This window comes from Bos indicus x Bos taurus, chromosome 24 (assembly GCF_003369695.1).
Source record: "Bos indicus x Bos taurus breed Angus x Brahman F1 hybrid chromosome 24, Bos_hybrid_MaternalHap_v2.0, whole genome shotgun sequence".
Lineage (NCBI taxonomy): Eukaryota > Metazoa > Chordata > Mammalia > Artiodactyla > Bovidae > Bos > Bos indicus x Bos taurus.
In genome coordinates this window covers 57,776,204-57,799,907 of record NC_040099.1, presented here as the reverse complement: position 1 = coordinate 57,799,907, position 23,704 = coordinate 57,776,204, and the positions used below count along the sequence as shown (strand labels likewise).

At 51.5% G+C, this 23,704-nt stretch overlaps 1 protein-coding gene across 1 annotated transcript in view; it reads left to right on the top strand.

The window, feature by feature from the left end:
- The window catches only part of ALPK2 (alpha kinase 2), a 117,829-nt gene that overhangs the window by 74,614 nt on the left and 19,511 nt on the right, over nucleotides 1-23,704 (top strand). Inside the window, exons 4-10 of the mRNA XM_027525943.1 lie at nucleotides 1,349-4,688; nucleotides 10,792-10,939; nucleotides 12,023-12,150; nucleotides 12,247-12,282; nucleotides 15,024-15,298; nucleotides 16,841-16,929; nucleotides 23,388-23,605. Coding sequence (XP_027381744.1) covers nucleotides 1,349-4,688; nucleotides 10,792-10,939; nucleotides 12,023-12,150; nucleotides 12,247-12,282; nucleotides 15,024-15,298; nucleotides 16,841-16,929; nucleotides 23,388-23,605 — 4,234 coding nt within the window. The remainder of the gene's footprint in view (nucleotides 1-1,348; nucleotides 4,689-10,791; nucleotides 10,940-12,022; nucleotides 12,151-12,246; nucleotides 12,283-15,023; nucleotides 15,299-16,840; nucleotides 16,930-23,387; nucleotides 23,606-23,704) is intronic.

Here is a 23,704-nt window from a genome sequence, read left to right as displayed (position 1 = left end):
TATTTTCCCACTTCCATTTATCACAATGGAAAATATACAGACTGCTTCTTTTTAGAAACACCAGGATGTGAGCCAGCAGTGGGCCTGCCTGTGGTTAGTCTCTTAAAACAGTTGTCCCCAGAACAGAAGCAGACAAAGCCCAAAGTCTTTCAAACTTAGAGGTGTAGCGGGGTGAAGTTGGGCAGATCTGACTCAGCTGGTGTGTGGTGTTCAATACTGATTCCTTCACGTGTTTACGGAGCCCCTGCTGGGGACAACCTGTGTCTCAGCACAGAGTGGGCACTCCCTGCCGTGGATGCTTTGCCTGCCACGTGTCCCCATCACCTGGGGTTCTTTCTAACACACTGGGGTGAAAGTTGCTCAGTCCAACGCTTTGCGACCCCATGGACTATACAGTCCACGGAATTCTCCAGGCCAGAATACTGGAGTGGGTAGCTTTTCCCTTCTCCAGGGGATCTTCCTGACCTAGGAGTTGAACCAGGGCCTCCTGCACTGCAGGCAGATTCTTTACCAACACTGGAGGTGTTTGTTAAATGCTTGTTGACTCGACGAATGGCTCTAGCATCCATGGAGTTCACAGCATGGGAAGCTATACAGAATTTCTCGTTCAGTTAGCACTTCTACACCAATAAAATCTGAGGTAAATGAAAATTTAACTTAAGGTAGCCTTAATGTAAGGAAAGATGAATCACTGCTGGCAGCAAGCAGTATTTTAAGACTTTTTAACCTACCTGGGGCAGGAATGATGGGCAGTGCCGAAGACCAGTCATAACGCCACTGCCTCATTAGAGGTGGGTTCAAGGGCACACCTTCTCAGTAATCAACCAGCAAGCTGGCCTCAGGGGACAAAGATTGCTCTTTGTGGCAGGGGGCATGTGTAGACCTATAGCTGGTTCATGTTGATGTAGAAACTAACACAATAAAGTAATTATCCTTCAATTAAAAAAATCTAAAAATTCCTTTTTGCTACTTTACAGGCACTGCATGTTTTACTTATGATCATGTGAAGTTTCTGGAAAGATTCACATGAACTCTTGTGACTTAATCAAAAGTTTAGCAAATAATTTAACATAAATTCCATATTTTTTCCTGAGAAGGAAAAAAAATCGGTTGTCAGGTGGCCTTTTACTTATAATGGGAAATTTGAGGATCTCTTGCAACATAGAGTTGCATTTCTTCAAGACATCTCACGACTAGAGAGTTCGGGAATTATTGTTTAGATCTCAATTATTCCTTCTACTCTCATTGTTAACTAGAGTCATCGAGGATTAACACTCTTGGGATTGCAGTTAGGCCTATTGTGGGTCTCCCAGGAACAGTTCTATTAATACCATTTTTCATCTTCTAGGTACAAATTCAGGAAACAGTCAGGGAGCAAATCTCTCTCAGCCACATGCCGGCTTTCTCGGAGCCTACTGGGGAGGAGCCTACTTTTCCTGGGACCACAACAGAGTCCCTCCCCAACTTAGGAGGGATCGACAAAGAAAGCGCATCATTGGCCAAACACCCGGAGGTAGACGGTTGTACCCAAGGGGCACGGCATGAAGAAAACCAAGGTGACAACACGCTCAGACGTTCTGGAAGAGACCTGGGGCGTGCGCTGAGCATCCCAGAAGCCAGCAGTGAAGCCACGTCCCCCTGTGAGCTGTTGGGGCCTCCCCCCCAGCCCCAGGCTGCCTCTGCGTCCCCTGAATTTGCACATACTGTCCCCGCCCTGGAAACCATGTGTGCTGCTGGGCCAGGGGACGGAGTAGCTGCGTGTGGCCCGGAGCGTCTTGAAGCAGGTGACCAGGAAGCATGTGATATTGTGGGCTCTCCGGTTGGAGCCCCAGTTGGTAAACATTTGCCTCAAGAAATGTGCTCCCTGGACTTAGAGCTGGCAGGTCAAAGCAAACCACCTGATTTATGTCCTCCCGATGACAAGACTCTGGATGTTCTCTCTCAGACACGAGGTCCTGAGCCTCCCCAGACTACGTGCGGGAGCAGTGGCGAGAGAACCTCTCCCGACTCCCCTCTTTTCATCAGCACTTTCACCTGGAACATCTCACAAAAAGCCAGTAAAGGTGCCACCGGGGAGGATCTAGCCAACATAGAGGGTTCTGCCTCCACGTCGGCCTCCATAGTAAAGGCTGGCCAGGAGAGGCTGAGCCCCAGCCACTCAGGGGACCTTGAGGAAAGATGGCCTCCATCTCCAGAGAGCAGCTCTTCCGTTTGGGCCATAGAGGGCAGTGACAAGAACTCCAGCCCTGGTGCCCCGGACTCGGCAGACATACCGGCAGGTCATAGTTCAGTAACGAAGTTTCCTCGGGAGAAGCCCACAACACTAATTGCTGACGTTGAGTGTTCTGAGGTGACTGGGGCGAATAGCAACACATCCACTCTTTCCGTTGCCCCGAAAGGCCACCCATCCAAATACCTCGCTGTTTCAGTTGCTGGGGACAGCCACGCAGGTGGCCCTGAGGAGAGTTCACCTCGGGCACCAGATGGAAGTGCTTCTCCACTTCCTTCCAGTGTACAGTTGGCTCATGTTTTTAATGGTTCCACAATCGAATCTTCAAGAGAGCTAGGACCCATGGCTCCCAGTGGACCCGGGATCCATGTCCGAGTTCCTCAACTCCCAGAGGGAGAGGGTTTTGGTGGCAGTTCCCCTCTTCAGATTAATAACCTGTCTAGAAAGAAGAGCCAGACTGGGCACACAGCAGACACGAGGACCCTTGAAGAGAATTTCCAAGAAAAAGGAAGTGAAACGGCAGAGAGGGTCCAGCAGGGTTCTTCTGATGATAATTTCCAAGAAACTTTGCCCACGACATCTGTCGGACAAGTGGAAACAAACTTGGTGCCCTTGGACTGCTCGTCAGCCAGCTCCACAGAGAGGAGAGGGCAGAGCTCGGGCACTCGTGTGTCTGTGGTGGCTGAATCTCCAATGAAAGATGACAGTCAGCCTCTGAGCCAAGCTCCCCTTCTCTCTAATGTCCTTCTGGACAAGTCTAAAGAGAGAAGTCCGGGATGTTGGGAAGCGGGTAAAAAGCTGAAGATCATAACTCTAGAGGCTTCTGTTTCAGAAACCTGGCCACTGGGACAGCTGACAGATTCTGGGTTCAAGGGGATGGCCGCTGGTCTCATTCCTGACAGGATCCGGGCAATTCCTGATGTTCTAAAGGCGGGTGCTGCCGTGCCTAAACCGGGCTCCTCTAAGACAGCATCAGCCTGCAGTCCTCAGGTAGAGTATAGCTCAGCAATTGCTAATAACCGAAAAATCCATAAAAGGGAAGAACGAGCTGGCTGTGCAAGTTGGAGTTGTCTTTCCTCCCAGTATTTGAGCCAACGCAGATTCCTGGAGTCATCTGTGGACCCTGTAGAGGGAAAGAAAGTCTGTGTCACAGGCTTGCTCCCAGAGGCTTTCAGAACTGGAAGGAAGGAAAATGCTAACCGTGTGAGCCAAAATCGAGATGAAAACCGACTCAAGAGGGATCGCCCCGCCTTCTTTAAGCAGCTCCTGTCCTGCCCTAACATCTTGGAGTCCTCTGTGGACCCCACTGATGAAATGAGTGTGGGCTGGGCCAGGGTGGAAACACCAGAGCCTTCTGAGTCCACACTGGGGGCCATCGCAGTGGAGAATAAACCAAAGGGTGGACACTTGGACCAGAGGCTGGAAGTCCAACCTGCCATCTTGCAAGTTCCGTGTGCCCAGCAAAGTGGGGAAACCCCTCCAAGTGAAAACGGCACCAACCAAAACCAAGGGGACGGTGTGGGATGGGAGGCAGGACAAAGTCGCCGCGAGAGAGCAGAGGGGGACATGCGTTCTGCCATTTTGCCAGTCCCAGGCGCTGTGCAGGGTGGGGAGGCGATGCCAGGGGCACGCATCAGAAGCCAAGTACAGGAAGACGGGGAGAGGCGCTCAGGGGGGCCTGGACGCAGTAAAAGCAACGGAGCAGCATTAGTGTCCCCCGCCCTCGCTCTCTCTGGCGGTCTTGCCAGGGTGAACCCCCCATCTGTAGGAGTCACTACTCACAGCTTCACAGCTCGGAGTGATGACCTTTGTGAGGAGGACTCCGTGGAGCCCAGAAACCACGAGCATGCCTTTTCTGACTCAGAGGAAAGGCGAGCTATGAAGAGTGAGTGGAAGCAAGCGCCCTCTTCCAGGGGTCTCACCCGGGGGCCTTTTACATCCTCTCCTGAAAGAAGAGGCATCGCAGACTTTTCAAGAAGCCACAGAATTGAGGAACGTGAGATAGAGGAGCCCCCCGCTGGGGAAACCAAACCCACAGGCACATCTGGCTCCCCGGCGGGGCCCCTGGCATCTGTTTCCGGAGTACATGCGTCAGCGAAAGCTCCTAACATGCTGCTGGATCCCTACCAGCAGGGCTCCACCCTGGGCCATGGGAAAAAGTCGGGGGAGGAGGAGAAGGTTGGCCCCGTGGCGGCCCAAGCCAGCCATCCACCCCCGCCAGCAGCGATGAAGTCACCGGAGGTCAAGGAGAAGCAAAAAACCCCGGGAAGTGGACACTTAGCTGAGGGGGTAAAGAAGAAAATTCTGTCCAGGGTGGCCGCCCTGAGGCTGAGATTGGAAGAGAAGGAGAAGGTGAGAAGGCACTCGGTCTTTGAGAGTCCTAAGCCTGAAACGTCGGTCTCACGCACAGATGAGAAAGGAGAGCCCCAGAGGCCACCTTGCCAAAGCGAAGGGAGAGGTGAGGGCTGTGTTGCTTCCTATCGTAGTTTGTGTTTGTGGACCTTGATGGCAAGCTTGCGTGTCCTCCTGCGCCCTTGTAGTTAGGGTGCATGTCCGCTGGGCAGGCACTGGATGCTGGGACCAAGTGGTCTGACGTGTAGGCTGGTGGGTCTCAAACGTGAGTGACCTTGGGCTCCCCTAGGGGGCTCGTCTAGAGAGATGTTCAACTCTTTGGGACCCCATGGACTGTAGCTCTCCAGGCTCCTCTGACCATGGGGATTCTCCAGGCAAGAAAATACTGGAGTGGGTTGCCATGCCCTCCTCCAGGAGATCTTTCCAACCCAAGGATTAAACCCAGATCTCGCACATTGAAGGCAGATTCTTTACCATCTGAGCCACCAGGGAAGCCCATGAATACTGGAGTGGGTAGCCTATCCCTTCTCCAGGGAAACTTCCCGATGCAGGAGGTCTCCTGCATTGCAGGTGGATTCTTTACCAGCTGAGCTACCTGGGAAGCCCATTGAGACAGATAGCTGGGCCCGACCTAGAGTTTCTGGTTCAGGAGAAAGTGGATTTCTACTGAGCTCCCAGGGGATCTACTGGGAGTCCCCCTGATCCAGGCTGCCTGTAGGTAGGCTTAACTGAGGGAGCACTCGGTGAAGATGCTTCCTGTTTAATTATCCTTCAAAAAACAGTAAAGAAATAAGCATTAGACTGCAGTAGCCCAGGTGAGAGATGACTTGGATCAAGATGGTAGCAATGCATAGCAGTGACTAGTGATGACATTCTGTAGATGTTTTGTAGGTAGGAACCACAGGATCCGCTAACAGATTGGATGGAGGCTGTGAGAGAAAGAGAAGGCAAGGATGACTCCGTGGTGTTAGCCTGAGCTACTGTTGAGTTGCGGGGTTGCTGTTTACTAAAACAGGAAGACTGGAGGAGGAGCTAGTTGTTCTGTTAAAAAGGTCCAGAACGAACTTTTTCTAAGTGTGCAGTTGTGTCAGGGCTCAGTGCTGAGGCCAGGAAAGAACCACAGTATCAGCCATCAGGGATCCCGAGGTGGTTGTTTTCTGTTGGAGTGCCGTGAAATTTGGGGACTTTAGTAACTGACATTAAGCTCATGCCGTCTCTAACATAGCCTTTGGGTGTCTTTGAGGCAGTGAATTTTGTAATGCCTTGTTCCTTTGTTGTTAACAAATGATTTGTACTAAGAGGCTTTATCATGTCATATAAGAGGACTGAACTTTCAGTCCCACTCTTACCAACATGGGCGTGTTCCTTTGGGTACGTCATGGTTTTGGTGGTGGTTTAGTCAATAAGTTGGGTCTGTCTCTTTTGCAACCCCGTGGACTGCAGCCCGCCAGGCTCCTCTGTCCATAGGAATCTCCAGGCAAGAATAATGGAGTGGGTTGCCATTTCCTACACGAGAGGATCTTGCTGACCCAAGGATAGAACCCAAATCTCTTGCGTCTCCTGCGTTGGCAGGAGCTTTCTTTACCACTGAGCCACCAAGGAGCTCGTTGGTGCTTTTAACACTGGAGGCCCTCAAAGAGGTGAATGGGAATTCCGTGGTGCGGGAAAGTTTAAAAACGCTTTCTAGGGGGAAAACCAGACTCCAAAGTTTGGGAAACCAAGTTTGCTCAGAGCACAGTGTATCTAGAAGGAGGTCTGAATGGGAGCTGAAGATTGCTGAGATGGGAGGGGAGGTGTTTGCTAGACTGACTTACTCCCACGGAAGAAGGTGCTGCAGACACAGTGAGAGAGGTGTTCAGCCCTCGTGTGGCCCGTCAGCATCAGGAGCCGTTGAACGGCAGAAGGCTGGCGTTAGGTTTAGAGGAGGAGAGGGACGCTGGTTGTCCAAGTCCATGTCTCTGACTTTAATAGAACAGTTACATCTGAGCCCAGTTACAGGCGACAACACGCGTTTTAGTTTTTTCATCTATTTTTGGCTGTGCGAGGTCTCTGTTGCAAGAACTCTTCTCTAGTTGGGCTCTCAGGCTTCTCGGTGCAGCGGCTTCTCTTGCTGAGGAGTGCAGCCGTCAGTAGCTGTGGCCCACGGGCTTAGCTGCTCTGTGGCATCTTCCTGGACCAGGGATTGAACCCGTGTCTCCTGCATTGGCAGGCGGATAATCTTTACCACTGAGCCACCAGAGAAGCCAAACGCTGGAGTTTTGGTGAGAGGGAGGAATAAGTTTTGTATGGAAAGGAGATTGAAGATGCCAATTTTAGGAGACGGAAAGGCTCTGGGGCAGCGTACATTCTGTATCTTGCACTTGCGGCTCTTCACTGTGCTCGCTTCCAAAGGCGGGGCAGGCCAAAAGGTGGAGAAGACGGCTGGGGTGTCCGTGGCCGGGAGGCTCTGCGCTCCGGGACAGGTAGCTTGGGTGGCATCTGTCACGGCCCTGTGAGAAGACATCTTTAGTGCATAGTGAGTGGCTGTGTACTTTCTGCCTGTTACGATGTTACTTCAAATAAAAGATTAAAAATTCAAAACATCAACCAGTGTAGCTAACTGGTATAATTAGACCACGTGCTAAACAGGATTTACAGAAAAACATTTAGGTACAATCTGGGAGTCTCCATGTAACCATTTTTTGCATTAAAAGTGGCGTGGGTTTTCTTTCAAATTTAAGTATAAAACTTCTTTCCATCTCACCCTGCCCTTTGAGTCTGAAGTCCCCAGGGTCTCTGTTCCAGGTTTCAGACCCCCGGGGGCTCAGAGTCCTGGTAACTGCAGTCAGCTCTGCTTTGCTTGGGGGAATCGCATCGACGCCAGACTCCATCCCATAACCCAAGATCCCAGCCACCGCTTTCCGAGCTCTTTCGCACAAAACCTGGTAAAAGTCAGAAGAGATGGTGGCCAGGTAACACGCTGGCCCTGGACTGGGGCACAGCGCTGCGAGGCTCCTCTTAGCAGAGACCTCACTCCCCGTCTGCGTCAGAGGGGCCCGCAGCCTCGGCTGCAGAAAAGGATCACACATGAAACAACTTCCCCAAGAGGCATCCAACCGCATTCTAGTGATAGGTTTCAAAACATTCAAGGAGTAGAACTGTGCTTTAAAGAATCAAGTGGTTTCAGCCCAGAGGCGGCGGGGGTGGCCGACTTGTTTGGAATTGTGTGTCTCCGCGGGACAGAGGACTGACCAGGTGCTGTCGGAGGGTTGCTGTCGGAGGGTTTGATCTCGAGCTGCTCGGCCTCCCCAGGGCGAAGGGCTGCAGCCCCGGGAAGCACAGCCTTGGGGCGAAGAGGCGGTGTTGAGTGTGAGGGATGACTTGGATGACTGAAAGAGGACAAACCGAGGAAACCTTGATACTCAAAGCTTAGTGCAGCCAAAGCTTTAGTCACCAGGGGACTTCTCAATCCTTTGCCTTCAACACTTGGCCAGAATATACACACAAGATAAACCCAGCTTCACTCCTGGGCCTCGGTTCAGCTCCTTCATCTGTTTTTTTTTCCCCATCCCTCCCACACAAAAGGGGGCCCTCTCCCAAAGCCCCGTGGCCCTCATTCAGCTCAGCTGGCCATGTTATGCCTTGCCCTGAACCCCCCACCCTGGTTTCGGTCTTCAGAACCCACAGCCGGCTGTGGGCAGGGCTGGCAGACTTAGGAACACTTAGGTGTCAGGAAATCCTCCATGAAGGGTCCTGGAGGAAATGTGTCCCAGGTGGGCGATGGGCGTGGTCAAGACCCTGGACCAAGATCTTGACAGCGGGGGTCAGGGCACCTACATGGTGGCCACCTCGGGCCAGATGAAGCGAGATGGGTTTTGTCATCTGTAGGACTCGGTATATCTCATCTTTCTCCCGTAATATCGTTAGTGCCCGGAGATACTCTCTAATTGAAGAACTCTTTACCTGAGCATCCCATATTACTTCTGGGAAGAAAAATAAGCTTTTAAAAACACATTATATAGCCAAGCCAAGTCTGTTGCCAAGAGAGGGGAGGCACACTGACGATTTCACAGCAGTGGAATCTGAGGCAACAGAGCAAACAGCCTCAGTGTTGATGGCTTTTGGCTGTGGATTATATAACACAACCGCTGCTGTGTAATTGTGGAACTTGGCGTGTGATAGACCACCCCCCACCTGTCCGGTAACCTCAGTACCTGCCGTGTTGTTCTGACCACTGGGTGTTAGCCATCCTCCTCTGGTCTATGCTGCCGCCCAGTGGCTACCCTGAGTAATTACACACTCACCCGGTGTGCCAAGCTCTCCTCCCTGATTTGGTTTTTTTCAAGATCACGATTTCCTGAGAGGGATGGATATTTAATATACATTGTCGTGGCTAAGTCGTGTGTCTGATTCTGTGATCCCATGGTCTGTAACCCACCAGGATCCTCTGTCCTTGGGATTTCCCAGGCAAGAATACTGGAGTGGGTTGTCATTTCCTTCTCCAGGGGATCTTCCCCATCCAGGGATTAAACCTGTGTCTCCTGCATTGGCAGGCGGATTCTTTACTGCTGAGCTATCAGGAAAGCCCATTAACATTCCTACTCCTGTTATAACTTATAAAAAATACATTAAGGATTATAAGTTCACTACTAAAAACAGTTTTAGCAAAAAAGAGAATATCAAGTCTGTCTTAAATGAATTAGATAATCTACCTTTAGACATACCCGATCATCCATGATTTTAAAAGGTGACGTTCAAAGAGCCCTGAATGTCACCTAACCCCGGGCACTTGTTTCTGTATTGCTGCTATTTGATTCAGGCAGACAGTTCTGCTAATTGATAGCGGACATCACTGAAATCCATTAGGATATCTTCAGCAAAGACAACTGTGATCAAAGAGCAAGATGGATGAATATTCAACAAATAACTTACTGGGGTTTTTTCAAATACTTATCTGGCTGTGCTGGGTCTTAGGGGCACCATGGGGAAGCCTGCGTGTGTCGCGCGGGGATCTTTTCATTGTGGTACATGACACACTAACTGTGGCTCAAGGGCCCAGTTGCCCCTTCAGCACGTGGGGTCCTCCCAGACCAGGGATCAGACCCGTGTCTCCTGCATTGGTAGGCTTGATTCCTAACCACTGGACCCTCAGGGAAGACCCCAGCAAATAACTTTTGCTAAGATGCCTTTTGCGCCTGGCGTTGGGCCATGCTGCGTGGCTGGTCCAGGTTTCATTCTGCTCCCCAGTCCGCAGCTCGACGTTCACCTGGCTGTCACCTCGCAGCATCTTTGTCTGGTCAGGTTCTGTACACTAGGTGTCGACAGCCGTCCTTTCCATGCTTTTTTTTTCAATCTCAAGTTCTTTTTCACCTTGTGCGTTGCAGAGCTCAAGGAATTTTAGGTAGCGAAAAGTGGGACTTTTTTTTAAGAGTTCATATCCAAATCATACTAGCTGTCTTTAATAAATTTACAAAACCAGAAAGTTGACAAATTAAGAGGTTGAGGAATCTTCAAATAAAGCCAAGGGTCTTTTAGCATTTGTTTAGTGGTAAATAGACTCTACAATTGCTTCATCTTCTTTGATTTCTAAGAGCAGAGAAGAAATTTTCAAAATGGAGTCTTAAGTTCTGCCTTAATCATTATTTCTAGGATTTACATGATTTCTCCCAAACTAGAAGCAACACTGTTTAAAAGGTGGCACACATCAAAATTAGGAAACAAAATCCTAATGATCATGGGAGAGTCACTTTCTGTTTCACATTAAAGTAGATGTATTTCAGAGGGCGGTGTTTAATAGGCAGCCATTCCACATTGCCTGACAGGTGGGATTAACTACATCAAGACCTTTTCATAATTGAAAAGCGTGCTTATTGCTCCTTAACACACTCAAAGCAAATTCTCTGTGTCTGCCGAGCATGCCAAGGTGTGTGTGTGTTAGTCACTAAGTCCTGTCTGACTCTTTGCGACCCCATGGACTGTAACCCATCAGGCTCTTCTCTCCACGGGATTGGGAGGGCTGAAAAGGGAGTTTTCGATTAGACTGACTTGTTCATTTCCTATCTGTTTAGGAAAGCGACATCTCCCTCCAGACACTAGGTTTCCTCATCAATTAATGGAGGATAATAATGATCTGTCTCTTGGCTTTGAGAGAATTTGATAAAACAGGAAAGTCTAAAAGCTCTTCTGCACTTCTCATAAGAACACCGACCTACAAGTTTTCTCCTTTCCAGCTCCAGTATTACTGAAAAAGATCCAAGCTGAGATGTCCCCTGACCACTCTGGAAATGTAAAGTTGAGCTGCCAGTTTGCAGAGATTCATGAAGATTCTACCATCTCGTGGACAAAAGATTCAACATCGATAGCCCAAGTGCAGAGAAGGTGCGTTATCCGCCCTGGCTACTTTTCACAGTTTATTTCACAATGTGGTTCTAAAGGAAAGGAGTAAATCACAGGAAATAAAGGAAGGTCGAAGCAGAAACCCCACACCCACAGTGTCCAAGAGGAGTGAGAGGTACCTGGACAGGGAGGAGAGCAGAAGGCGCTCACCTGCTGCAGCCACGAGCCCCTTTCATCCTCCAAAAGCGGGGACGCCTGTCAATCATCTTCTGAGGTTCCGTGGTCCCAAGATTAAAGAGCTCTCCTGCCTCCCAGTGCAACTCGCTGTCCTCATAAATTCCCATTAACCTGACAAAAAGCTCAGACGAAGCTAAGAAGGTAAATCAAAAGAAAAAACCAATCTGAGGTTATGGAAAAGTGGCATCTCCCAAGGGTGGAGAGCTGCCATCTCTAGGATGGGGATACCAGTTTCTATCTGGGGCCCCAGGTTTACTGGAGGAGATGAGGGGGGAGATGAGCGAGCGCATCGTTGCCGAGAATCCCCCGGGTAGAGTGACCCGCCCTAAATTAGCCCCTCTCTAGCAGTAAACGCTCGCTCAAGTGAGCTGGTGAATCAGGCTTCGTCTGTCGCCCCTGAGGAGGTGTGGCTCCTTCTGGAAACAGATGCCCTGGTTCGATGGAAGCCAGTCTAACTTTATCCTCACAAGCTTCTGCCAAAAGAGATCCCAGTTCAGCTCCCCAAGTGTTCTTAAGCCCCTAGTCTTGTCACAAGTCAGCTGAAAGTGAAAGCTCAGTTGTGTCCAACTCTTTGCAACCCCATGGACTGTAGCCTGCCAGGCTCCTCTGTCCATGGAATTCTCCAGGCAAGAATACTGGAGTGGGTTGCCATTTCCTTTTCCATAAAAAGTGAGGCAAATCAGTTTTCTGTATGATTAAGTGTCTGCTTGGAACACGTCTTTGTAAACTGCTCCAGACGCAGCTATGGAAGACTCGAACTCTAGTTTTGTTTCTATGACATCACTCCAGAAAAAATCCGACTGGGCTATGATTGAAATAAAGCTGCTTTGCCTAGAAGTGCAACTTCAGAGCAATGATGCTTGTCCATGTCCGTGTCCCCCACTGCAGAGCAGGAGACAACTCCATGGTGAGCTTGGCCATCCTTCAAGCCAGTCAGAAGGACCAGGGCCTCTATTACTGCTGCATCAAGAACAGTTACGGGAGAGTGACCGCTGAGTTTAACCTCACCGCCGAAGGTAAACCTCAGCTTTGCCATTTCCAGTGAAAGCCACTAGCCCCTGTCAGCTCTGGGATGCTCATTGGTGCTGAAGGCTTTCTCTTCTGTCTTCTAGTTCTCAAACAGCTCTCAAGTCACCCAGATGTTAAAGGTAAGCGAATCTGAGCCCAGTGTCAGCGGAAGTGGGTGCACCCTAAACCATGAGACAGCTTCTAGAGACAAAGGCAGAAGCAAGTGTCCATCAGCATTCCTGACGAAGCAGGAGAGGGCTCAGGAATTGCCTGGGAAACCAGGGAAACTCATAAGCTGTTTCAACCTAATCGCAGGGCCAACGACGAATGGGTTAGGCTACAAGTGCCCAGGGGGAGTTAAGATCAGACTGTAGCGGTGCCGTCCTTGGGACCATGTGGTGGGGGTGGGGGTGGGTTGGGGTTTAACTTTCTCTGTGAAGCACCGGCTGTGCATCCAGCCACCTCCATGGGATTTTTCAGCCTCTGGCACTTTCACAGTGCATTTTGGTTCTGCCTTTTTTTTTCTTTTCTATCGGACTAGCAGTTGCACTCGCTGAGCAGATTCTCAGAGAGTCAGATGTCTGGGAGAATAAGTCCATTCATTTGCATCTTAGTAGAAGTGAGAGGTGGACTTCTGCGCTTTCTTACGGCATTAATGCACCGCTGCTGCAGCAGCGAGCTAACAGCTGCCCTGGGGCTGCCGCCGAGTCCATGCACTGCTGCTGCAGCAGCGAGCTAACGGCTGCCCCTGACACACAGGCTGCCCGGGGCCGCTCGCCGAGTCCATGCGGCCTTGCGTCTCCTCTTGGGGACAGGTACTCACTGCAGTAGGTCATCTGCTGGCCAGTTTCTCACAACCCGCCTGGGGGGTGGGGAGGCCCTGATCTGCAGTTTGCTAATCTCCGTGATGCAGGCACTCACCGCGGCCAAGGTTACACTGCCCGTTTGTACTATGTATGCTGATTTTTTTCTTCCCCTAAGCAAACTAAAATCCTGAGATCTTTGAAAACAAGCTAGTACAGACATCAAGATGCAGTAACATCTAGTAATTAAAGACAAGGGGCTGGGATCTCGACTTAAATGGTCTATTAAATGTTGTGACTTATCCAAAACAGACTTAAATGCAGTCTCCTCACAAACCATTCAAACACTGCATACCTGTGTGTCATATGCTTGTATAAGTTTATAATCCTCTCCCTACATCTGTCTCCATCCCCCTGAAGTCTAAATATGCAAAAGAATATCCTTTTCTCCTATCAGAAAAAATCAGAAGGGGTTCTGTCTCGTAAGCTGCTTAGCACCAGTGGGCATTCCCCATCGCAGATTCTTGCTCCGACCTCGTTAATTTAGGTTTGCAGAGACTCATTTCTCAAGGATTTTACCAGTCAGGAATGAGATCCTAGTGGGGGTGAGGTACTGGTCTCTGCAACCGTAGTGCTGTGACTGCCACCATTGGGTGGGAGCCTGGACCCTGAAGACGTCACCTTCTCCATGTGACCCAGGGGTCTGATTTCTATGGCTGGGGAGGCCGTACCTTCCTCTGCTTCCTGTGTACCTTCTGATAAAGAAGCGTCAAGTGACTTCACCTGGAGGAATCGCCCCTAGACACCTTATTTAAATCTCCAGAAGAGGCACATATAATTTCACAAGTTGATCTCTAACTAAAAATCTAATAAAACCAAGCTGGTGGGAGCGCCCAAAAGGAATGACTCAGAGCTAGAACGACTTAATGACGGTACACAGGGCTTCAGAGAGAAGTTCTAAGATGCATCTTTCTTATAGTTTCTCCTGGCTAAGCAGACATTCCTGGAAGTCACGGACAGGATTATTGAGGATGGTGGAGTTCGTGCTTGTCGTGTATTTTTTCTTAGGGGAAGTTGCCCATCCCCACCCTTGTACGCTGCTGCTGCTGCTAAGTCGCTTCAGTCATGTCCGACTCTGTGCGACCCCATAGATGGCAGCCCACCAGGCTCCCCCGTCCCTGGGATTCTCCAGGCAAGAACACTGGAGTGGGTTGCCATTTCCTCCTCCAATGCATGAAAATGAAGTTGTTCAGTCATGTCCAACTCTTAGTGACCCCATGGACTGCACCCTTCCAGGCTCCTCCGTCCACGGGATTCTCCAGGCAAGAGTACTGGAGTGGGGTGCCATTGCCATCTCTGAATGATACAGCTGCTAGAAAACTTTTTACAGAGAGATCCAAGATGATTCTACTGTGTTTCAGTTTCTCTTCAGAGGGAACTCTTTTCTTGTTTTGGGTTGTACCTGCCTACTTCTTTAATCTACCACAGGCATTCTTAAGAGGCAGTAACACCCACAAGCAGACAAAATTGGGTCTTGGGGAGGCAAAAAACTTATTTTTGTTCACAAAGCACAGATGTATATATAGTACATAACCAGATACACAGCACCTCTGTGGCAGTCACGTCTTATGTGGAGCAATTAGGGGGGTGGGAAGGCTGAAAAGAATCCTTGCAAGGAGGCAATAATGAAAAAAGAAAACTGGGAAGCGCTGAGCTAGCAGATCTTGTCAATTCTTGTTCCCTTTTCCACATTTCGCTCATCTTTTCCACTTGCCTTTAATCACCTGGCCTGATCCTGTTCACACTTTCTAGACCTGTCTACAGTCCTTTTTCTGGCCTCGCCAGCTTTGCCCCACTGTCCTCCAGTCCCCTGGGGGCCTTGCCTTGCTCAATATCCTCAGTGACCACCTCCCCCACCTCCCCGTCAAGCGCTGCCTCTGCTGGGAGTCCAGCAGGGCTCCAGCTCCCTGCGTCTGTGGGTCAGCCTTGCCCTTCGCTGTGCCTGTATGGGGATGCTCCTCAGCCAATGAGCAGGGCTGGGGGTGCTTCCGTGCAACGGAAGCTGTGTTGTGTTCTAGTATATGAAGAGATTGAATTCAGCCAGCTCATCTTCCGAGAGGACTTCCTCCGTGACAGCTACTTCGGGGGCCGCCTGCATGGCCAGATCGCCACGGAGGAGCTGCACTTCGGGGAAGGCGTCCACCGGAGAGCCTTCCGCAGCAAGGTGCTGCGCGGCCTGACGCCGGTCTTCAAGCCCGGCCACGCCTGCGTGCTCAAGGTGCACAACGCCGTCGCCTACGGGGCCAGAAACAACGAGGAGCTCATCCAGAGGAACTACAGACTCGCCGCGCAGGTGGGTCCGCCCGCCCTGAGGGTGCCGCTCGAGGTGGGAGCCGGACCCAGGTAACCCGAGGTGAAAGTCCGACTCAATTTGATGTAAGCGTCGCCAGAAGCGTGTCTTTCTCCATGGTTACTAGACCAAGGCCAAATGCTAGAAATCAAACCTTGGTCTTGTCGCCACGAATTCTTGGCCTCGTGCAGCCAGGTGGGACTTGCCTGTGTCCGGAGGTGCCTCGCCAGTTTCTACCTGGGCTGGGATCACTTCCAGGAAGGCTTCCTAGGAAGCCCCGTCAGATCCCCGGGGCCTTGAATCTACCTGGACACAGAATGATATGGGATGCCAGGATTCTCAAAGGACACCTAAAGTGACCCCATGGACTGCAGCCCGCCAGCCTCCTCTGTCCATGGAATTCTCCAGGCAAGAATACTGGAGTGGGGTTTGCCATTTCCTTCTCCAGGAAAGGACAACCAAAGTCAAGGGTAATTTCTGGAGGCTTCTGATTGGTTTTAGGGAAGAGGAAGGGGGCTGGGGTACAGTCCAAAGGGTCAGCGTTTGTCCTGGTTCCTGCCTTCCTGAGTCATGTTCAGTATCCGCCCATAAGCTATGGAGGAAGATGGAGCCAAGTCTAAGCTCCTTCCTGTGTTGCTGGGTGGCGGTACCCTTGAGGCAAGAAGGGAGTGGGGTAGGGGGGAGGGAACACAGGCTTCTCCCCCACATCATCCCCGCCCTGTCCATGAATTTCACTCAATGCCAGGGCTGGCCGAGCTTTCAAGAGAGCTGGGTATAGCTCTTTCACAAACCAGGGGCCCTTAAATTTTTTAACGCATAAAATGAATAGGCCAGACTCAGGTCTCTTGGGTGCTCTCAAACATCATCCATCCGCGGTTGTCTCAGACGTGGAGATGGTCCTGTGGGCTTGGTGCTCGTGAAGACAGCCCCTTTCCTCTGAGCACAAGATTCTGCCACACATTCCTTTCTCTTCCGAGTCTATCCTCCTCAATTTGCTTTCAGGAAGTATTCCTTCCATCTGAAGTACCTTCTGGTCCAGTCATGGAAAATCCCCCAGCATCCAGATGCCCACTTAGAAAAGCCCTACAGACTAGGAAAGCAGAATCCAGTTTGCTTTTCCTAAGCCAACAATCTTGGCGAGGTGTTCGTTACTTACAGCTTGTTATACCTTTTCAAAAAAGAGAATCTTAGTCGGGAGAACTCATGGGAAACCCAACCATCCGCACACACACTTCATCTGAAACCCTGTCCGGGGACCCGTCCCCTTAGCTCAGGGTGAACTTCAGCCACGCAGGTCCTAGAAACGTCATGGTTCAGGGACACCTCGCCCGGAGACCACGTGGCCGTCACCTGCACGGCTCCTTCAGGTCTCAGAGCTCCTGCAGCTGCTGACTGTGGGCTCTGTTCATGATGCTTCTGCGCCCCCAACCCCGGGGTGGGTTTGCAAATGCATTGAGTCGACCTACGGTGGGAAACCTGAGTCTCACTGGGCAGCGCTCTAGCTTTCTTCTCACCCCTGGGGTTTCCTGTGTTTGGCTGATCTAGGAATGCTACGTGCAGAACACTGCCAGGCACTACGCGCAGATCTACGCCGCAGAAGCCCAGCCTCTGGAAGGCTTCGGGGAAGTGCCCGAGTGAGTGTCTCCCCCTTGGGTTGGCCCGGCTCTGACTTGGGGACGTGGGCGGGCTGGAGGGATGAGAAGCTGGGGAGAAACGGGGCGTGTTTCAGTGGGTCTGTAAGCTCCAAGAGGGCGCACATGGCTGCCACCCTGCCCTTCACAGGGCCTCCAGAGGCTTATAGAAAAATACTCGAGAAATATTAAAGTGTATGGATATATGGAATAATTCAATAAACGTGTATACCATGTTAAATAGAAAATCTTATCTACTCATGGGTATTATGTTGTCTAAACCATAAACAGAACAGCAGATTGTGAAAAACTCAGTCCTATGATACAACAAGTAAAGACGGTGGTGCGTCAGGGAAAAGCAAATTGGAAAATCAGGGCCATGGGAGCGTAGTCCCTGCTCCGTGGAGCACGACACGGAGGCGCAGAGTTTACCCACTGAGGTTATTATACTGACAAGTATCTGTTGGCCCACGCGCATGCTGGAGTGTCTGGAGCTCGTGTATACCGATCTCTTATCTGGCTGAAACCACACGTGGGAAGACAAGGGGCTGTGCCAGGGCCCGTTGGAAACTGCGGACGGAGCAGTCGTCTACACACCAGTGCGAACGGGGAAGAGGGGAAAGCAGGAAGGGCCTGTTTCTTGTCCGCGTCATCTCTGTGAACTCACAAAAGGGAAGAGAAATCCCCTTCCCGAGCAGGTGTGTTGGGCACACCACATACAGCCTCGTGCTTGCTGCCCTTCAAGGTTTGCCTGTGTGCTCAGGATACATGCATGCCTGCCGGGTCGCTTCCGTCACGTCCGGACCCTTTGAGACCCCGTGGACAGTAGCCCTTCAGGCTCCTCTGTCATGGGATTCTCCAGGCAGGAACACTGGAGTGGGTTGCCACGCCCTCCTCCAGGGGGTCTTCCTGACCCGTGATTGGACCCGGGTCTCTAACGTCTCCTGCACTGGCGGGTCCTTTACCACTAGCGCCACCTGGGAGGCAATTCTCAGCAACTTCAAGGAAAACGAACTTACTGCAAAGAAAACCACTTTCAATTGCTTTCTGTTCAGTGCACTGAGGTGGTCTGGATTGTCTGTAGCGCTCAGCCTGTTCTTCTCCAGCCCCTCTTGCTGCTCTGTTCTCTTTTGTTCCTGGTTGAGGAGGAAGAGTCCACCAGGCGTGGCACCAAAGTGCCCTCCTGCAGGGACACACTCAAGCTTTGTGCGAACTGACTCATACAGGCTTCTCTAAGGAAAAGAACACAATTATGAATATCAAGATGCGTCCAGGGAAGGACTCAGGCTTAATCGGCTTCCAGCAGATATGCCACCGCTCTGGAAATGGCTGTGCACGTTTTGGAATCCAAATACCTTTCCTTACTGTGGGAGAGTTTGACCTCATTCATGGACAAGGGCAGGATATGGAGGGATAGTTCAGTCGTTCAGTCATATCCGACTCTTTGCAACCCCATGGACTATAGCATGCCAGGCCTCCCTGTCCATCACCAACTCCCAGAGTTTACCCAAACTCATGTCCATTGAGTTGGTGATGCCATCCAAGCATCTCATCCTCTGTCGTCCCCTTCTCCTCCCACCTTCAATATTTCCCAGCATCAGGGTCTTTTCAAATGAGTCAGTTCTTCACATCAGGTGGCCAAAGCACTGGAATTTCAGCTTCAGCATCAGTCCTTCCCCAAGCATGGGATTGGTACTCAGCATCCGTGTTGGAAGGGGTACCCACGTGGTGGCTCAGGACAGTGTCCTGGCCTAGATCCTGCTCCTGAGAGAAGTGCTCTGCCATCTGAAACTGGGTGGGGAGAGGGGAGGTGTGCTTCTCGTGTTTTGTTTTATTTTTTAAGGAAACACTCATAAATGGCAGAAGAGGGTAAAGTGCACCCTGCCAAAGACCGAGTTGCCTGCAGAAGGTTTTCTTTGGAATGGTATGTTTTGTGTCTTTAAAACTCACCTGAGTGTTGTATCCTTCTTCCCACTTTGCTAACGTTTTCTCTACAATCTTTGACTCGAGGTGATACCTGGGGGTAGCCTCCAGCTGGACTCCCGGGAGAGGACAGGTCGTGGGTGGAGCCCACGTGTCCTCCGTGCTCTGGGAGATCCTTCCAGCTCTGCTCTCACCGCTGGGGGAGCAGCCCCCCGCAACCCTGTGTGAGTGCAGACCTGCCCAGGGACCCCTTCCTCGTAAGAGACAGACCTGAAGTCTCACATCACTGGGGGAGGACCTGCCCCGGGTCCCCAGAGAGGAGGGGATGATGGTGGTGCCTGTGATGGCATCTCTGGGGGGAGGAGGCCTCGCCCTGCAGTCCACATGACTCCTCCTAAGCTTAGCTTTGGTCACGGAGTCACACAGGATTGTTCTGCATGCTTACCTGTAGAGATTCTGGCTGAAAACCCGGGGCACTGCCGAGGCCTTCACCGTAGGGCTTGTGTGTGGTTTTACTAACACAGCTGACCCCAGCCTCCCCGCCTCCCCACCCGGTCACCATCATTGGTGCAGGCGACTGTCACACCATCACTTTTTTCTTTTGTCACTTAGACCTTTCCAGAAGCCTCCCTTCTGAGCCTTTAAACATCTTGATAGTTGTTAGGTATAAGTCCCTAATGCACGTTCCTGTTTGTTTACCCATCTGACGATCTGTACTAAACATATTCTTCATGTTAACAAACATCAAAAATTAGCTTCTTACCTCTTCCTCAGGGTGGCTATCATAATTTCTGCTTTTAAGCCCTCGAAAACGGCATCTATTGTGGTCAGACTTTAACGAGATGACCTCTCCTTTGACTGTCAGGTCGTATCCTGTATCAGTCGTGACTAGGAGGGCTGCTCCGGGCCTCTGGTGAGAAGCAGCCAGAGACGTTGCTAACCATCCTGTAATGCACGGGACAGTCATCGCCCAAGAATTACCTGGCCTCAGATGTCCGTGCCAAGACTCAAACTTTGTCCTGTATACATATTCTTTTTCCCCCCAGACACTGAGCATTTACTACGAGCCAGGCTTTGCTCCAAGCTAGGTGATGGGCACTTAAAGAATAAAAAGAAAATGAAGCAGGTTCTTGCCCCTCACAGCCAGCAGGAGTGTGAGGCATGCAGGACAAAACCCAGTGCGTCGAGTGCAAGGAGTTATGGGGACACGGAGGAGGAGGAGGAGGGAGGGGGTCTGGAAAGGCTTCCGAGAGGAGGGTGTTGAAGAGTGAGTCAGAGTCCTCCAGATGAAGGGCAAGGGTGGAGACTCACAAGCAAAGAGGGCAGCATGTCCAAAGAGATGAAGAGCCGAGAAAGGAGGTTTCCAAAGAGACGGAAAAAGTTCAGCAGATCTAGCGTGCTGGGAGGCAGAAAAAAAAAGGGGGGGCAGGCTAAGAGGCGGGAAGCCAGGAGGCCAGAATGCAGAGGACTTAAAATGCTCAGCTGATGAGCTTGGAACGTGTTCTCTTGGCTTTGGGGGTGAGGAGGAGGCAGGGGTTAACCAGGAGCTTTAGCAGGGCAAACTTGAGCCACAGAGCAGACACGTCACTGTTAATAGATTTTATCTTCAGAACAGTTTTAGGTTCACAGCAAAATTGAATGGAGGGGACAGATTTCCACACCCCATCGCCTTCCTCACCATCTACACCCCTCACCGGGTCAGAACGTCTGTCACAATGAATCTGCACTGACATACCGTCACTGCAGGCCCACAGCGTACATTGGGGTCGTGCCTTCTGTGGGCTTGGACAACCGTCTACTGATGCATCATCACCACAGAGAGTAGTTTCGTTGCCCTGAGAGTCCTGTGTCGATGCGGCTCTTACAGCTATCTCCCTGGGACAACGGATGTCCAGGGACAAGGCCCAGAGGCTGGATTCGGTGAGACCGGTCTGCAAGTGGTTGCTACGGCCCCAAAAGGGGGGAGTGACGGTGGAACTAAGCCTCTGGCGTGGGGAGTTTGAGAGAACAGGCTTGCCTGACTTTCCGGGGCCAGGTGTGTTTAATCAGACTTACAGAAGGAGCCGGGCTTCTGTGATGGCTCAGCCATAGAGAGTCCGCCTGCCACACAGAAGATGCGGGTTGATCCCTGGGGCAGGACGATCCCCTGGAGAAGGGAATAGCAGCCCACTCCAGTACCTTGCCTGGAGAGTCTCATGGACAGAGGAGCCTGGGGGCCTACAGTCCGTGGGGTCGCAAGAGTTGGACATGACTTAGTGACTAAACAAGGACAACAACGTGGAGGAAGCAAAAAGGGAGAAGAGCCTGACATGAACGTATTGTGGCTCAGCTGGTAAAGAATCCGCCTGCAGTGCAGGAGACCTGGCTTCAATCCCTGGGTTGGGAAGACCCCCTGGAGAAGGAAAAGGCTACCCACTCCAGTATTCTGGCCTGGAGAATTCCATGGACAGAGGGGCCTGATGGGCTGGGATAAGCCATAGGGTTGCAAAGAGTTGGACATGACTGAGCCACTTTCACTTGCCCCTTGAAGACGGTGAAGGCAGGGTAAGACTTGTGTAGGTGTATGGCAGATGGATCACTGCACAGGCCACAAGCTACTCAGTTGATTTTTTTTTGTTGAATGGAAAGAATGCATGAAAGAATGCAAAGGTACAGTTTCCAATAGACTCTACAGATGTTGGAGTTGGGGTAAATAAGTAGTTCAGTCTCTGCATGTTAAATTCGAGGCACCTTTTAGACATCAAATATAGATGGAGAGTTAGTTGGCTGGAGACGTGTCAGGATTTCAGGGGAGAGGTCTGGGCTGCTGATGTAAATGCGGACTGTATTTAAAAGCAAGGGAGTGTAAAACTAGAGAATTGATTGCAGAGCAAGGAGAACTGTCCCAGGATGTGCCAGGGTGTAAAGGATGGGGAGAAACCACGAACCAGCAAAGCAGACAGGAAGTAGCCAGGGAAGCAGAAAGGAAACCAAAAGGAAGTGAGTTTCTGGAGGGCGGGGGAGAATGTCTTAGAGACAAGTGAGATCAACTCTTCAGTGCCACTGAGAACAAGTCAGATGAGGGCTAAGAAGGGAACTGCTCCGCTGGGCAACGTGGTGCCCCAGACTGAGGTTTTCTTAAGCAGAAAGGCCGCTTTGGGTTCAGGAGAGAATGGGAGGGGGAAAGGGTTGTAGGCAGATTTGGGTTTTGATGGGAATGGCGAGTCGGGGTAGGAGTGGGTTGCCGGGTCCGCAGGCTGTGGAGTCATCACAGCCTGCCCACCGGGAAGGAGTCTGCAGAGGGACGGTGACGCAGGAGTGAGCGGGCCCCACCAGTCGGAGTGTCCTCTAACACCGGGGAGGGGCTGGGGTCCAGGGCGCCGGTGGGGCGAGGGCTTGGGTCGCAGCCAGAAGGGCTGGTCCTTGGGGGTGGGAGCGCGTGGTGGTGGCAGCTTTTAGAAGCTCTCTCAGCATTTCTGTTTTCCTGGTCCGACCAGCAAGCTGGGTGCTCAGCGTAGAGTGAGGCTGGGGGAGGTGGGAGGAGGGAGGGTTTGGGTGGATTCCCTAGGGCGGTGGGCCAGTGGGCAGGGCCGGATCTGACCGCTGACCCCCGCATCGCAGCATCCTCACACATGCCACCAGGGGTGCAGAGCGGCCCCTGTCGCATGCAAGTTTGATCTCCTCCTCCTCCACGACCCTCCAGAGTTTCTCACCCGGCTCAGTGCGAAGGGCGGAGTCTCCCAAGTGGCCCAGGCCCCCCTAGTCCCGCCCCCATTCCTTGCTCGGCCGCCACCACCCTCCAGACATGCCGCCCCTCAGTCTGAACTGCACCCCGCGACCCAGGCCCCCGGCCAGAACCTCTCCATTTGCCGTTCCTTCCACTTGGAATGTTCCTGCCGAGACGCCCTCATGGCTCCCCCCCAAGCCCCACCTCCTACAGGCCTCTCTGCTCAAATGCTCCTTATTTTCGAGGCCGCCTCCGACCTCCCCAAATAAAACGACCGCCCACTTGGGCTGCTCCGGTCCTCCCCACTGCTCTGGTTCCTCACGGAGCACAGAGCGCTCTGCACCTATTTGCTGCCTGGCGCCTGCATTTAAATGTAAGAGCGTCGAGAGCAGAGCTTGTGTCGTCTTTAGTGTTTTCTAGAAGGACGTCTGGGAGGGAGACTGACACAGAAGCCACTGAGTGAATATTTGCTGACCGAATAAAAGGAAGGATGGATAGAAGGGTGGATATATGCTGGCTGAACGGAGGTATAGTCACCTGACCAGTGGGTCACTGATGGACTCTAACGATGGCTATAAAAAGACATTCATTTCTACAGGAGCAATTAAACTCCATCTGGAGGAAGAGTTTCTCATCAACTCTAGGAACAAATAAAAGGAACACCCCCCCTTTTTTTTTCCATTAAATAATCACTGGCAGATATTTAGTCTACGTCTGATGGAACCCGGGGGTTTATCCTACAGCCCGCTGCTCCTCCCGGTCGGGTAGAATGTCCCCACGTCTTTATTCCTACGTGACAACACAATCCTGCTCATGGTCTCTTTCCTTCCAGGATCATTCCTATTTTCCTTATCCATCGACCTGAGAATAACATCCCGTACGCAACCGTGGAGGAAGAGCTGATTGGAGAATTCGTGAAGTATTCCATCAGGGATGGGAAGGAGATAAACTTCTTGAGGAGAGAGTCGGAGGCTGGGCAGAAGTGTTGCACCTTCCAGCACTGGGTCTACCAGAAAACAAGTGGCTGCCTGCTGGTCACGGACATGCAGGGTGAGCAGGGCAGCTTGGCCCGGGTTCCAGGGATGGTCTGGAACGTTCCTGGGGGCGGAGGGGAAGCGGATGGAACGATCTCCTGGGTGCAGACTGTCA